Source organism: Notothenia coriiceps, unplaced genomic scaffold, assembly GCF_000735185.1.
Source record: "Notothenia coriiceps isolate Sejong01 unplaced genomic scaffold, NC01 NC01_scaffold00037246, whole genome shotgun sequence".
Taxonomy (NCBI): domain Eukaryota; kingdom Metazoa; phylum Chordata; class Actinopteri; order Perciformes; family Nototheniidae; genus Notothenia; species Notothenia coriiceps.
The window spans coordinates 667,075-682,440 of NW_011369947.1; the positions used below are offsets into that span (position 1 = coordinate 667,075).

The window sequence follows — 15,366 nt, forward strand, 5'->3', positions numbered from 1 at the left end:
TGTTTGTTTGTTTGTGTGTGTGTGTGTGTGTGTGTGTGTGTGTGTGTGTGTGTGTGTGTGTGTGTGTGTGTGTGTGTGTGTGTGTGTGTGTGTGTGTGTGTGTGTGTGTGTGGAGAGAGACATGGACGGAGACATGGACATTAGAAAAAAACATACTTATAAAGCTNTGTTGCAGACGGTATAAATTAGAAATAATGTTTTTAATTAGTGCCAGGATTTGCAAAATATAACTAATCTGATTATTTTAACTTGTTTAAAGGATTGAATGTCTATTTTGACCATTGTATAGTTAAAGGTGTAAACAGTTTTTTCTTTTTTATTAGAGGATCTGCACAGAACGAGGATTTTTTTTTTATGAGATCCTGGGGTGTCCACGGGGTCTTCAAAAGTATTAAAAGTTGATAAATCAATTTAGCGAATATTAAGGCTATTTAAAAAGTATTAAAGTGCATTTTCCAAGGTGTTACATTTTGTAGCTTGTTTTCAATAAGTATATAAATTGTCCAAAGAGGTTGTATTCTACAGTCTGCCTGAATGTAATCATTGCGTAGGTGTGTAGTGTGATTCTGTGTAGTTTATTTATGGCATCCCGTTGGATTTGACGTCATCTGAACAGGACATCGCACGCTCACTGCTTGATAGCGAGCAAAGGTCCGTTTACGCCGGTTGTTAAACAACATCGTTATGGGGAAATGCAAGTCTGCGTGCAAATGGTTGGAAGATAAGGAGGAAGGACAATCAATACTGTATATAGTCAATGTGAGGTAAAGTGTGTCGCCAAGGTAACCGGTTAAAACTCCAAGTGGCGATGAGGTCTTAAAATGTATGAAAAGGGTCTTAAAAAAAGGTCTTAAAAGGAATTACATTTGACTTCAGGATTCCTGCATATACCCTGGGTCTGTAGAGTACTGTTTGTAGGAAGGGTTTTGCAGCCCTTCAACACTTCATTCTGATTTTCTCCCATATTTTACCTTTACCAAAAAATGTGCCTGTAGGATTTGACTACTGAACTTGTCCATATTCCAATTTCAATGATAATTCAATAGAGAGGTTATTCCATGCAAAGCTTTTAAATATCTTGCTTTAAGTGGATGATGGGGCTCCTGTGTACAGTGTATATACTGCCAATATACTATTTATTAGAAGCAGAGTAGGACTTTCCAGTACTTCAAAGGCTCACGTAGAAGGGAAAAACTCTTAAGAGCAAATGATTCAGCAACACTTGTAGTATACAGAACAACTTTATCACCAAATAAAAGTCTGGTGTTTACCGTGGAAACTTGAGGCGACAAATTAGAAGCAGACAGAAGTACAAGTTGTCATCAAAGAGTGAGCACTTCTTGTTTGTAGAAGAAACAGAGCAGCCGGGTCACCAAACATGTACATGCTGCTCGCACCATGGTGGGATAAAGTTTTGTGCTTTTTGGTGATGTTAAAAAATAGTTCACATGGACCGCTTATCAGACTGTGCTTTAAGTGACTCATTGCTGGCCTCAAAGCACCCGTTGTGTGACTTTGGTTTCTTTAACAGTGAATAATGAAGTTCACTTTAATTAACATGGATTCATTAACTTAATAGCTCTCGCTGCGCCCTCTTTCCAAGTAGGAAGGGGCCGGTGCCAACGCTTCCTTTCCATTTTCTTTCTACAATGCGTTCAGATTCGGATATAATGAAATGTCTGCATTTGCACAGAATACCTTTTACCCATATGATTGATCAGAAATCAATCAAATAATTGATTATGGCTTTAATATCAAGTTAATCTTATCATGTCCCAACCCTAGTGCTTTGTTGTTCAGACTTACTGGTCAAAATTGGTGAGGAAGTACATGTGAGTGCAAAATGGATCTGCATATCAACTGAAATGTCCTTCCACTACATATTTACAGCAGAATATTTCCGTAAAGGTGTATTTTGGTCTGTCTGTGTCTCTGTCGCGGTGGTGTTGGGGCCTGATGAGACGTGACTCCTCTCTGGCCTCACTTCTCTCCCTGCTGAGGTATTTCACAGTGTCCCTGCAGTGGCAGCTGGAGCAGATATAATTAGGGAAGGCGCAGTCGATACCAGGGAGTGTGTTGGCTATTGACCAGTGATGTCTGTAGAGCTGCACAGATCTGGACAGAGTGTTTGATGCTGCTACATCCATTCTGTGTAGCAATCATCACCAGTTTGTGTCCTTCTACACTATACAGGCCTCCTGTTGTCTTGTATCTGTTCTTTTGGAAGCTAAATACTGCCGCTCTGAAGACATTAGCCCAGCTCAGATTGCCTCGACTACAGGGAAGAAAAACTCAGTCAATTAGGAGCGTGTGACCGAAGCAAATGGCACATTAGTGAATTAGAGCTGCGGTTTGAGCAGGAAATCGGCCCAGCAAGCCCCTGCTGTGTAGCAGCACTTTGGAGCCACTGACTCAGTGAATCCCACTGATTCTTATCTGATCCTGGATCAGCAGGATGCAGAAGCCTCAATAAGGAGGACCCCATTAACACAGCTTTTACACTAGACCCATGAATGATAGGGGTCTGTAGAATCCATGGTGGTACATTTCAGATTCATTCGTCCATTAGATTTGCATTAAATGTACATTTCTCTTTGACACTTCACATCATTTAAGACGGCATATAACGTACACAACAATACATGACACACAAAAGAAAAATGACAATTATGCATCTTAAAAACCAGTTTGTTCCTACACTGGCCTGTAAGCCCATCAACACCACAACAGTGCCCGATTTATTGTACGTATAGCATTGGCTTGAATATTTGATTTTTAAAAGGGCTCATCTTGTGGCTCGCTGACTCAAGAACTGCAACATAATAAAGGGATCAGATAGATGTCCAGCAACAGCATTTCATATGCAAGTTCAATCTGGACCCCTTCTGATTAATTTACTGTGTGTAAAACATTGAGAGGTTGTAAGGTTGCTGTGTTCTTGTTCCTCAGAGTGCAGCAGCAGCCCCCAGCCCTGTGATGGGGGGGATGCCCCCAGGTGAAGGCATGCCAGGAGGACCAATGCCCCCCGGCTTTTTCCAGGTCAGCCTATCACTGATACTGTCTGTTCATGTTTAGGAATGATCTGAAATCAACTCCACCCCACTTAATTTTTGACTTGGCTTGACAAATCACTTCACAATAATTTGTCAAAATTGCCATAAATTGGTATCCTGTGGACGGACAAATTATTGAATGCTAATTTTCTTAGCTGGGTCCCGCTTTGTAAAATATCCTCAGGGTTTTTTTGATCACGAAGCTGTAGGTTTCCACATCAGTATGGCTGTGTTGTCTTTTGTTTTGCTCCACTCTGCTCAGTGAACTTGTTGTAAACATCACGGACGTCCTGTCTGGGCCTCTCCAGTGCTGTAAACAGGCAGGCGTGGCCCGGCCATTTCCCCTAATGGAGAAATCGAAAGGTGCAGCACCTACTGTAAATCAATATCTCATGAGGATAAACTCTTGGCAGGCAACTGAAGGGAACCGGCTGTAAGAGGGGACATAGAGATGCAATGTTGCTCTGCTTCCAGTCCAAAATCCAGCTGCTTATTACGAACTAGAATCCACAAAAGTGTTATGTTAATATCAGGAAAGACAATTTTGACATACTTTCCATTTCAGGATCCAATGGAGGAGGTTCAATTAGACCCCTCACTCTCTGTCAGATCAGCAACATTAGCGACACAGTGCCGGTGTTTAGTGTTGTTGTGAAGCTAATTGCATACAGCTTAATTGACACTGTTTATTCAGGGGAATTAGCACTGATAACATGCTGCAGGCTTCTTGATGACTTGACTGACAGGCGAAAGAGCACACATCCTCTTCATCTCTTTCCTCTCATTCAAGGCCAAGTCATTCGCTCGCCCTCCTCCGCTCAGCCTCTCTCTCTCTCTTACTGTGTTTGGGACATGGAAATGAGCATCTTATTTCTGTACGTCCTTTTGCGCCACACTTCTTGCGCTCTGACTGTCTTCTGCCCTGCAGTAACCCGGCTTTTGTCGCTTTTGTTTCCCTCTTCATCTCATACTCCCTCTCCCCCTCCTCTGTCTGCCCCGTTGCCTCTTCATGTTGTGCCATGCCACAGGGTCCTCCTGGTCCCCAGGGCTCTCCTCACCCTCAGCCTCCTCCCCCTAACAGTATGATGGGACCTCACAGTCAGGTAACTCTCCCTCTCCCTCCTTCTCTCTTTTTTCTGTTTTGCTGTCTGCGGTCATCTGGGGACGGCTGGTTCTCAGTGCTGATGCTTCATGCCTCTGTCTCAGCTTAATGCTTTGTGCTGCTTTCAGTATTCCCACAAACAGGGAAGTTCTACATTTTAAATTACATGGAGCAATGTCGTTTCTGTTGTAGTCCTTCATGTCGCCTCGCTTTGCTGGAGGCCCCAGAGGACCCCCCATCAGAATGGGGAACCAGGTAGAGCTCACACACACACACACACACACACACACACACACACACACACACACACACACACTTTATATAAATATTTATAATACATATCACATATAATAAAAAAACAGTTTTATTGATGTCTCTGTGTTTTATTTCACGTAGCCCCCAGGTGGAGGTCCAGGTCCTCATCCCATGCTGCCCAACATGGACCCAACAAGACCACAAGGTGCGACTCAGTGCTGTACTCACATAGACTTCATACCTGCAGTAGAGAAATGATCATGGTGTATCGCTTCATTTAAATGTCCCTTTTCCTTCCAGGCCATCCTAACTTGGGGCCAATGCAGAGAATGAGCGGCCCTCGAGGCATGGGACCTATGGGGCCCGGCCCACAGGTAGAATATTTTACTCTCATAGATTAATATCACCACTGTCTTGATGCAGCAGTAGTCTTTGGGCTTTATAGATTAGTTTTAGTGTTTGTACATAGTCTTCACAAAAAATGCTAAATTTGATTCAATGTGTTTTTAAAAGTGAAGAGTATGCTTGAATTCAAATATACTTCTTTCATACTTAATCTTTATTTTTAACACAATCTATTAGAGTAATTCCATTGCCGTATTTGTTTGGGAGCTTGAATAATACTTTTAAACTGTTTGATCACTGGTTGTACAATTTTACCAACCATATCCAAACTAGGTACTTTTTGAAGTATGTTGTTTGTATCACTCGTTTGCAGGTTGGTTTTCTTTACATACAATTTTGGAATTGATTTTGTTTTCTCAGAATTTCGGTGGCGGGATGAGGCCTCCACACAACAGCATGGGTCCCGGTATGCCAGGAGTGAACATGTGAGACTTTTAAAACATTTTGTAAATGTAATCTCTTGAACCATAGTGCATTATCTAACTAAAACTGTTCTGAACACCTAGGGGCCCAGGGACTGGTCGGCCATGGCCCAATCCCAACAACTCCAACTCTGTGAGTACTAATGCACAAACACACACATACAGCCAGAAAAACACGGGTTCAGATTGCAGTCAGATTTCCTCTCAGAGCCTCGGAGGTCTAATGTGCTCCGAGGTTGGAGTCTGGGATGTAATTGTTGTATTATGTGTCACGGTTTCCACAGACAGTTGGACAGACTGCCCTAATGCTATTAGGATGATCAAATGATGACATTTTGAGGTATAGGAAGGGTTTGCTCTCCCATTTCTGGTCTAATGTTTGTGTTTTTGGTTTCAGATGCCTTACTCATCACCCTCTCCTGGAGCATACGGGGTGAGAACACAGACTGGCCTCTTAAATTAAACATATTAAATGGATAATATCTCAGGAGAATACACTTTCAAAGACAGTTTTTATATGTTGTTGTTTGTTCTCCATAGGGTGCTTCTGGAGGTGGGGGGCCGCCAGGAACTCCCATCATGCCCAGCCCTGCAGGTGAGTGCTTCCCTGACCTACGCTGGTATTTGTTAGCTGTTTCATGAACTGTATCCAGTACTAATTATATGTGTGACTACTTTTGTTTTTAGACTCAAACAACTCTGGCGACAATTTGTACACGATGATCAACACTGGACCCGGCAATCGAAATAATGTGAGTTCTGTTTCATCGTTACTTTCATTCTGCATTAAGTGTTGATAATGTGACCATTGAGTGAAGTTCAATGGAAGTCCTAATGGTACCGATAGCATATATTTTAAGCAGTTTTTACATTTAGTGCACTTTCCAAAAATGATTTCTTTCTTTCTTCTCTTATTATTCAATTGAAATTGCTCAAGAATGTATGTAAGACTGATTTTTTTTTTTTAATTAACAATTTTCTTTAGATACATTGTTGTTTTAATTCCCTTAAATTATATATTTATCAAACCTGTGCTTTTACTTATTTAATTCCAAGACAGCTAGGCACTTACGTTTATTTCCTGTCGGTTTTAACGACACATCTAAACATCAGGATCAGGCCTGTGAATGAAAGAGAGGCCACTTAGTAAAACAGTGCTTAAAGGAGAAAAACAATTAAGTGATGTGTTCAGTGTGTTGCTAGTCGTTAAGAAAAGCTCGTAGCATTAACTAAACACCAGACCTCTCCACCATCTCAACACACTCCTCTGTCTAACGGCCGCTTACAGCTGGAGGGACCATCTGTTTTAAACAGCCATGTTGCACGGGCAAAATACATTTGACATCTATGTTGGAGTTGAAAATGATTTTCCTCTTACTTTGAGGTCATTTAGTAGAAACAAAAGTACACTCATTATATTGGTTGTTATTTAAACGGTAGGCTACTTTCTGTTGATCAGGAACTTAAAGGTCACCTATTATGCAAAGTCCACTTTTTCATGTCTTTTATACATCAACATGTGTCCCCTCTGTGGAAAGAGATTCTGAAAGTTTCAGGAAAAAAGATTCTCTCTCTTTTTGTCCTGATCCATTTCTATAAAAACCTGTCTGAAAATGAGCTGATCAGATTTTGGCCACTTTATGATGTCATAACGATGTTTTGGCTTGTGTAACCATTAGCCAATCAGCAACCAGGGTAACAGTATAATAGGGGACCTTTAAGTTAAAAGAGAATTTAAAGTAGCAGAAAAAGGTAAATACACTTTAACTGAGCTCCTATTTTTATTTAGAACCTTGTTGGATATGCTTGTGTTCTGGAGATGTGTTGAGTGAGTCCGTTCTGTGTTGTTTCCCCTCCAGTTCCCTATGGGCCCCGGCTCTGACGGACCCCTGGGAGCCATGGCTGGGATGGAGCCACACCACATGAACGGGTCACTAGGTAACACCGCTCGCCACAAAAACACTGTCACCAACAACACCGAAATGCTCGGGTTGCATTACATGATTTAGGAGTACACTATGTCCACTATGCCACGTGGAGGTTCAGTAGAGAACATTTTAAGAAGTAACCTAGTAAATAAACATTGATTTTAAAGGGTTTCATTTTTATATTGTTTATTCTTTAGGCTCTGGTGACATGGATGGAATGAACAAGGTAAATATTACCTTGAGAGCTTTTACATTTCAAGCTTAATCGGTTTTATACTTATCATATTGCGAACTGTTGTTTCCAGAATTCTCCAAACAATTTAAGTGGCATTAGCAATCCTCCTGGGACCCCGAGGGACGACGGGGAGCTGAGCGGAAACTTCCTCCACTCCTTTCAGAGCGAGAACGTAAGTTTCCTCAGCTAACATCACTGGACGGTGGGTGACTGTACTTTGATGGACACAGAAGTAGAGCACATAGAAAAGCCTCACATTCACATCCCTGACTACAGTAGGGGAAAGGTGTGTGTGTGTGTGTGTGTGTTAATGCTCTTTTATGTGCCTCTCCAGTACTCTCCGACCATGACGATGAGTGTGTGACCCCCCCTCCGCCCCGCCCGACATGATATGCCATCATTCCGAGGATCTGAACTCACTATAGGACACGGCCAAACACATCAGCACCGAATCAGGGACAGGCGCCATTTTGGTTCCACACTAACGCCAGAATGCTGATCGGGGAGAAAAATCTAAACGGCTGCTGCTCCTTGCTCAAAAACGAAGGACAATATTTCCATTTATCACAATCCCAAGTGTGACGAAACCAGCTACTGAAATGCATACATGACACGTTTTACGTTCTTTGCAGAGCCCCCCTCCCCATGACCCTCCTCCCCCTCCTTCAGCAAAGAGAAAAATATGTTTGGGGTTTTACCTCTTGTACTTTTTAATTATTGCTTTGTGGTGCAAGATGTGCAGGAAAATGTCTCCGCTTTTTTGTCCCTTAAAACACTGGAGAGTGTGCATATGCATTGTGAGCTTGGAAAGTCTTTGTCTTGTCCTTTTACTTCTCGCCATGCAAACTGTCACAAGTCAGCTGACATAGGACTCTTGCCTTTTACTCTTGTGGCCACCTTTATAGATAAATGTACCATCCTTCCCAACGCCCACCCTTCTATTTAAAGAGGTTTGTAAAAAGGGGGGGAAAGACTTGAAAGATTATGGCTTTTATTGTGACGACCTTTCACGGTATGTAAGTGCTCAGATGGTTCTTACTATATGTCAAATGGATCCCATTTGATCAATTCCAGTCTCTTATTGCTGACAGCGATGCGATCTTGGCTCATTTAATTTAAACGCCTAGATCGCTGTGCAAGGGAAACCAGACTTCGGCATAAGAAGTGAGTGCATGAATGCTGAGAATCTGTGTACAACATACTACCTAGTGCTCTTCTCTCTGTGGACACCTGCTTTAAGATGTGGTGTGTATCTCTTTACCTGTCTGTGCTTAACGCTCTGTGCTCCTCATCATCGTAGCCTTCTGTGTTTTCTCCAGTTTTGGGTGATTATGATGCTATGAATGAGCGGCCCCATTTTAATCTCATACATATTGGTTGTCCCTCCTGTATCGTTGGTCGTCCCCCGTTTTGCCCGCCCACACATTTTTTTATATTTTGATACAATCTTTGACTACATATATTGCCCCAGTTATTCAGTTAGTCAAAGCTTTCTAAAACCGATTCTAGTAGGCATCATTATAAACTTTAGCAGCAGTCTTGTAAATGTGATGAGAATTTGTTTTCCTTTTTTTTTTTTTTTGTGAACATTACGCATTATATACATCTGTCCTATGTTGCCTTTATTTGCTGATATTTTTTTATTTCAAATTGAGGAAAGATTGCTTGTTAATATAATTTTACAATAACTTAACTACGTGTGTCGGTTGTTTTTATTTTGTACTTGAATGTGAAGTGAATCCATATCATTTTAGAGTTACTAGAATATGCCACTGAAGATGTGGACATGAAGTTATTTAAGTTACACATATACTTAGTATTAAACTAGTGCATCCAAATGAAAAGAGGGATATATCCCGCTTGCACATCAGTCTGAAGAGAATAGCTTATTGCTGTTATGTGTGGGAGATTACAGGTGTAGGACAGAGCCATCAAGATTTTCGGGGATGAGTTGGCTTTCTAACTTCTTGTCATCCATTTTCTGAATCAAGGCCAGACTTAATTTCTTCATGGTCTAACATACATGCTTTATGCAAGGGTTCACTCTCTGGATTCTCCCCTGAGTAAGTTAGATGGAGTTAGTTTCGTTAGTTTAAGATCTAAATCGAAACAAACAAGTTGCTCAAATGATTGTTAGAAAGAGAAGTTATAAATTATTTTCACAAGTTAAAAGGACAGGAAAAAAAACACTGGTTATGCTTACTTTCAAAAAAACGTTACACTGTTTGGTAGTATAAGTGAGAGTGTTGAGAAGCCCGACAACCCATTACCATCGAGGCATTGTTAATTGGGTGGAGGATTCATTTAGGAGCTGTCTTACTTTTGTTAAGATAAGATATGTTATCTCCACCTGCTGGAGAAAGCTGTGGGATACAGCTCGAAGGTTGGGCACTAAATAGATACAACTTGAGCTTAGAGTCCATGCTCAAGTTCTATTGTTGAGATCATATGTGTGCTTTCTGGAACTTATTATCTTTTAGGCCAATTTTGCCGTTTTTAATACTTTTTTAAATATTCAATATTATCAGGAAAACCAATCTAAAAGGCAAAAATAAGCCCTTCCTTCAGCACAAGGCATCTGAAAAGCCTTTCAAACGCTTCATAGTAGTCCTAAGATGATGCATCTGTTTAATACGTTGGTCAGTGAAATAATGACATCTCATCATAGTTTGGTAAATCAGAATCAAAGATAGTAAAAAACAAAAAAAAGTGAATATGTTTTTTGTTGGAATTTGAAGATGATACAATTTCCGCCAGATGGGTCTCTCTCTGAGCCAAAATGAAAAACAGCTTCATATGTTGCTCTCCTGTTGGAGTAAAGGTGGCTCCACACTGCCCTCTGGTGGGCACAGAGGACCCTCCTGCTGAGACCTCTGGCCTACAGACAATATTTCCACTCCCTCAAAGCTACTGAACACACGGTTCATTCTGGCTTTTGATTAACCTAAAGATTTAGACGTGGATCCTAACAAAAGCTCCATGTTTCGGGAGGATCGGACCGCGTTCTGGCTCTGGTCTAACAACAGGAAGTGAGGCTAAACTGCTCTCACGGGATATGGCCAAAGCTTCCCTTTGACTTTAGAGCCAGAGGTTATAAAAGCTGCAGCAACACAAATACTGTGTTGTAATGTTGACTAATAATAACCATAATAAAAATCATAACAATTTGTAACCATGAGCTATGATCCTTTTATTTGCTGTAGTCTTTCTTGATTTGTGTCACATGATCCTTTTGTGCTTTATGTATTAAGATATTACTGTTTTCAAAGGGGTTTATTTTCACAGTCACTTTAGTCACACTGATCAGACGAGTCAAGGCCAACATCTGGAACTCCCTTCCACAACACATCAGAGACTGCACCGACCCCCCCACCTTCAAAACACTGACCAAAACACACCTCTTCAGACTGGCTTTTAATATGTGAATTATGTTGTGTTGCTGTTTTTATATTGGTATTCTATTATATCTCGTTTTATCACCACTGTAAAGTGTCTTTGAGCACCAGAAAAAGCATTCATTATGAAAAATAAAACAGGAAAACATTTTAAACTGTAGCCACATGTATATACAGGTTATTAATGTTTGTGAAGAGAAGGGGAGGCAAAAGCAACAACAACGACAATAGGAAAGCCAATATAAACACATTATAAAAACACTGTTAAAAAGTAGTGAATTTGATTCTTCTTACCTTGTGGTAGATACAACTATATTTGACAGTTGCATCTTCAGCATTTTCCAAAATCAAAACCATTGCTTCTTCACCATTAACATCAATAATACTTCTGCCTTGAAATAAAACTCACATCGGATTAATGGTTAATGTTGTAGTGGCCTTTTGAATAATTGTAGACACACTGGTAGCCAAAATACTTATTGTGCGAAGACTAGAAAGTTAGGTATTAACCCATATCAGCACCTATATTACAATTCAACTATGTGTGTGTGTGTGTGCATTGGATTTGTTGAAGTCAGCATGACTTGCCACATACGGTTCATTAGGTTTACCATTTATCACTTCCAGACAAGAGCAAACAAAAGTTAGTGTCATGCTGTGTCACACAGCTGTGTGTGTGCAAACATTACAGACCTGCAGCCAATGTCTTCTCAAAAAACATAGAACTTTGCAGATCATCTTATTTTCATGGATCGGGGGGGAATTGCAGAGTCAACACCACTCAGGGACAAGACTATGCAACAACAGATGTGTCTCAAACATTGGCTTACACTCAGAGCTGATGTTTTTCATTGTTGGAGCATTAAACCCTCTAAAAAGCACTGTGCTTTTTAGGGGGTTTTCTTTCCTGTAGTGTGTTCAATGGGTTTGTGTGCATGTAAATGGTCTGCAAAGGCCAAAATCACAGTTCCCTCCAGAGGGAGTTTCTCTCCCTAACACCCCTCCCCCGCCTTTCCTTTGTTTACTTCCTAAACATAGTGACATCACTGTGTAACACTTGCACTTCCCTTGGCTAGCAGTCTAACACATTGTGTTGATAGGCTATGGGGCGAGACATCCCTAAGTTGTTGACCAATCACAACAGAGCCGGCCAGCTAACCAATCAGAGTAGACTGGGCTCTGGTTTCAGACGGAGGGTGAAAAGGGGTGCTGCAGCACAGGCAGTATGAGAAAAATAAAGAGTTTTTGAAGATTAAAGCATGTAAACATGTCACAGCAGAGGCACAACATACAAATATGAACCTGAAAATCAGCAGAATAGGGTAACTTTGAACATCAATGTTTTTGCTAGTTATTTCCAAACAGCTATGTTGACTTGCATTAAATGAAGGAATATGGAAACTTTAAAAATTATTATTAGTGTCAGGACTGAGAAAAAAACAAGTCATTGATGAACTGCACAAAATGATAGGTCATATGCTTATAAATTGACAACATGAGTCTTTACATTTTGTTCTTTATTATACCATAGTGAAAACAATGGATCCAAAAATATTCAAAACAACATGCAGACTGTTTAACAAGATGAATATTTTGTTTTTAAAGTGTAATCGAGAATGCTCCTACATAATTCAGAGAAGGCCTCTTTTCGAGTCATCACTCATCAGATTACAGTCACCAGAGGTTTGCACTGCAACCATCATATATAAAGTAGACTCCTGTGAAACCACATAGGAGCATTCAGACATAACAAACCAACTTTATTTTATTTTGGTTCTTTTTATAATGCTTTTTTGTTATTGCCGATTTTCTGGGTTTTTAACATGTTTTTTAACACTGTTGTGAAGCAATGTTTTGAAAGTTTATATACAGATAGAAATCTATGAACAGAAAATATGATCTGCAAGAGAAGTGGGAACAAATTTGGTTTTTGACATAGACGGTAAGGCCTTTTAAACTTTAGAATAAGACAACTTTGGGGACATCTCCTGAACATTGTGCGATACCTCAAACACAAACTCTTGACTGAACTGTCTCTGTGTGTGTTTCACTCCATCGGGCTGCAGAGGCCAACGGTTTAATCTGCAGCCGTCACTAAGAAACACTGAGAGGCGAATTCAAACTCACAGATTGGCAGTATAGGTATGTTTACAGAGTACAATACTAGTGCACGTTTGCAGGGGTTACAATGTCTCTTCTCATATGTAATGTAAGAGATGCTAGAGAGCAGTTAGAGCCACAAGCTGATGTAGCAGTGTAATCATTATAGTCTTGATTAATAAGTAATGTATTGTATATCAGTTATGTTGGTTATAATGTTATACCCCTATTCAAATGAGAAATCCGAGACCCTTACATATCATTCTGGTCGGATTGTCTTATTTTATTTTCTCCAGGAACCCACGCAACTCCATTGGATTGTAGTCCCAAGGCCCTCTGCCCCCCTAGAGAAACACAGATAAATAAATGTTACGCATAAGAAAAGAACATGTTCCTTTATATATATCTATAACACTTTCAGAAAGAACACGCAATAACATCCATGACATTTGATAAAATGTAATTGTACACTTCTGACTTGGCAAACATAAACCAGGCACCATGCCCAGAATTGGATTGTGTCTATGTATCAATGCTCCTCCTTATGCGTGAGAACATGTTGCATGCTGCAATGATTTTAATTCACGTGATCGTGTGAAAGGAGCCCTAGAGTCTAGACACGGTCATTTAGAGGCATTATGTGCTCGTAGGGTAGTGTGCAGTGAAAGAACATTTACTTGGAAACTCTCCAATCATTATACATAAAATAAAAGTATAAACATTTGCTTTTGTTTGAGAGACCTCACCTTGTAGACAACTTTCCCAGCCTGCAGCACGTAGAGCCTCTCAGGCAGAGCACCGTACTTTATGGCAGCAGAATTGTCCATTTCATCCACAACCACCGTACAAAGGGGCTGCTTTTGGAGCAGGATCTGTGCCGCGGACAGCCTGTCCTCCAGGCTCTTGTGCTTCTTGATGTCGATGTTGTTTTTAAATGACCAACCGTCTGACACAGAGAATAGAAATGTGATTTTAACTGTACACTGAAGCACAACTTCCAATTTATGGATGACATAAAAAAAGTAGTTTTATGGATGTTGCATAAGTGCATTGCAGCATTTTATTGTAGTGAATGCAGCCCAGATTATGTCAGTGTTGCTGCCAGAACTCAATGCACAGCACCACCAAAAGGGCTGAACTCAAAGACCCAATGTTCAAGTGCTCTGGAAGAACATAGAATGCAATCAAAAGAAGACTCAACATAAGAGTTTTTAATGTATTCAATCACAATAGTTAAGGGACGTTATCATGCAAAACAAATATTTTTGCTGCATTTAATTTTTTTTTACAAAGTAGGGTTAGGGTGTTAAAGGACATTAATAAATATAGATGATTAAGTTCTTTCCGTAACAAACAAGTATTATAATAAGGCACACATGCATCTTTATCTTGTCTTATTTTCTTAATTGTGCTTTATTATTGTCCAATGTGCACTTTATTTCTTTGTTGACCTTACCTTTACTCTGTATGCATAGTTCCTCCATCAATACATTCATGGTGATAAAACAATGACTTGACTTGGCACTCGTGCTGCCTTCACTTACCTGTTGAATGCGCCTCCTCGATGTAGATCACAAGAAAGTCGGCTACATCGCTGAAGTCCTTGACGAGTTGCTTGAACTCCTCAAGTTTGTACATAAACGGGGGTCAGGTGCAACTTCCGAAATTCAACACCAGCATTCTGTTGTCTGCAGAGAAAAAACACAGCTCCACATTTAGCAGCATGGAGAAATATAATCAGACAATAACACCACATCTCACCACGTACCTTTCACGAACCGGCTGATTCTTGATTTCGTTCCCTCCATGCTGACCACATCTGTGTCCGGAGCTTCTCCTCCCACAAACGCCTCTTGTCCGAGGGACAGCCACATGTGATGAGAGGCAGTTTTGAAGAACATGAAGGTGCCAAACGTCGGACCCCAATCTTCAAACTTAAAACTAGGATTCTGGGTCATGGTGGCTCTTTCACCCAGTTTGAGGATCAGCTTCTTGGCGAGACGTGGTGATACGTACAGCATAATGCCCAGTATGATATTGACTCCCACCATGAAGCAAAATATGCATGCTGTCGTGAAATAAACCATTAACCTGTCCGGAGACATTGTTCCTCCTTGGTGGTGGACTCCTGTGTTTGCACTGTAGTCTTTGGTTTGCACAGAGCCTGAGCCTGTTGTGAACCAGACATATGATGTGGGTTAACGCCCACTCGGATAACGTTCGATCACAGATGCATTCATGGCCTCTTTTAAGAACATGTACTTTCTAGATCCGAAGTAGGCCTACAAAATACGTTGGAGAATCACTGAACACTCGAAAACATTCGAAATGTTATAATATTTTTTTGTTAACAAAAGTGCATTTGTTTAATATGGAGTTATAATGAATAATACGCATAGTAATAAGACGTTACCCATTGAAGCTAGCAGCAGAGTGTGAGGGTGTCACTGCCAGCACTAATTAGCAGTTAA

General features: G+C 40.6%; 2 protein-coding genes across 3 annotated transcripts in view; one reads left to right on the forward strand and one right to left on the reverse strand.

The window, feature by feature from the left end:
- Window positions 1-9,093, forward strand: part of ssbp3b (single stranded DNA binding protein 3b) — a 14,943-nt gene extending 5,850 nt beyond the window's left edge. Inside the window, exons 5-18 of one of the 2 annotated variants that reach the window (XM_010794477.1) lie at window positions 2,950-3,039; window positions 4,082-4,156; window positions 4,348-4,410; window positions 4,552-4,615; window positions 4,711-4,784; window positions 5,176-5,240; window positions 5,322-5,370; window positions 5,635-5,670; window positions 5,778-5,832; window positions 5,925-5,989; window positions 7,097-7,175; window positions 7,363-7,391; window positions 7,471-7,572; window positions 7,735-9,093. In XM_010794477.1, the coding sequence (XP_010792779.1) occupies window positions 2,950-3,039; window positions 4,082-4,156; window positions 4,348-4,410; window positions 4,552-4,615; window positions 4,711-4,784; window positions 5,176-5,240; window positions 5,322-5,370; window positions 5,635-5,670; window positions 5,778-5,832; window positions 5,925-5,989; window positions 7,097-7,175; window positions 7,363-7,391; window positions 7,471-7,572; window positions 7,735-7,764 (876 nt within the window). In that variant the 3' untranslated portion in view covers window positions 7,765-9,093. The remainder of the gene's footprint in view (window positions 1-2,949; window positions 3,040-4,081; window positions 4,157-4,347; window positions 4,411-4,551; window positions 4,616-4,710; window positions 4,785-5,175; window positions 5,241-5,321; window positions 5,371-5,634; window positions 5,671-5,777; window positions 5,833-5,924; window positions 5,990-7,096; window positions 7,176-7,362; window positions 7,392-7,470; window positions 7,573-7,734) is intronic. The other variant, XM_010794478.1, reaches the window with a different exon arrangement.
- Window positions 9,094-12,291: 3,198 nt separating this feature from the next.
- Window positions 12,292-15,085, reverse strand: dio1 (iodothyronine deiodinase 1). The gene is given in 4 exon segments (XM_010794479.1): window positions 12,292-13,239; window positions 13,642-13,841; window positions 14,440-14,583; window positions 14,664-15,085. Coding segments are annotated over 4 exon segments (747 nt in total). The 5' UTR covers window positions 15,001-15,085; the 3' UTR covers window positions 12,292-13,173.
- Window positions 15,086-15,366: the final 281 nt, after the last annotated feature.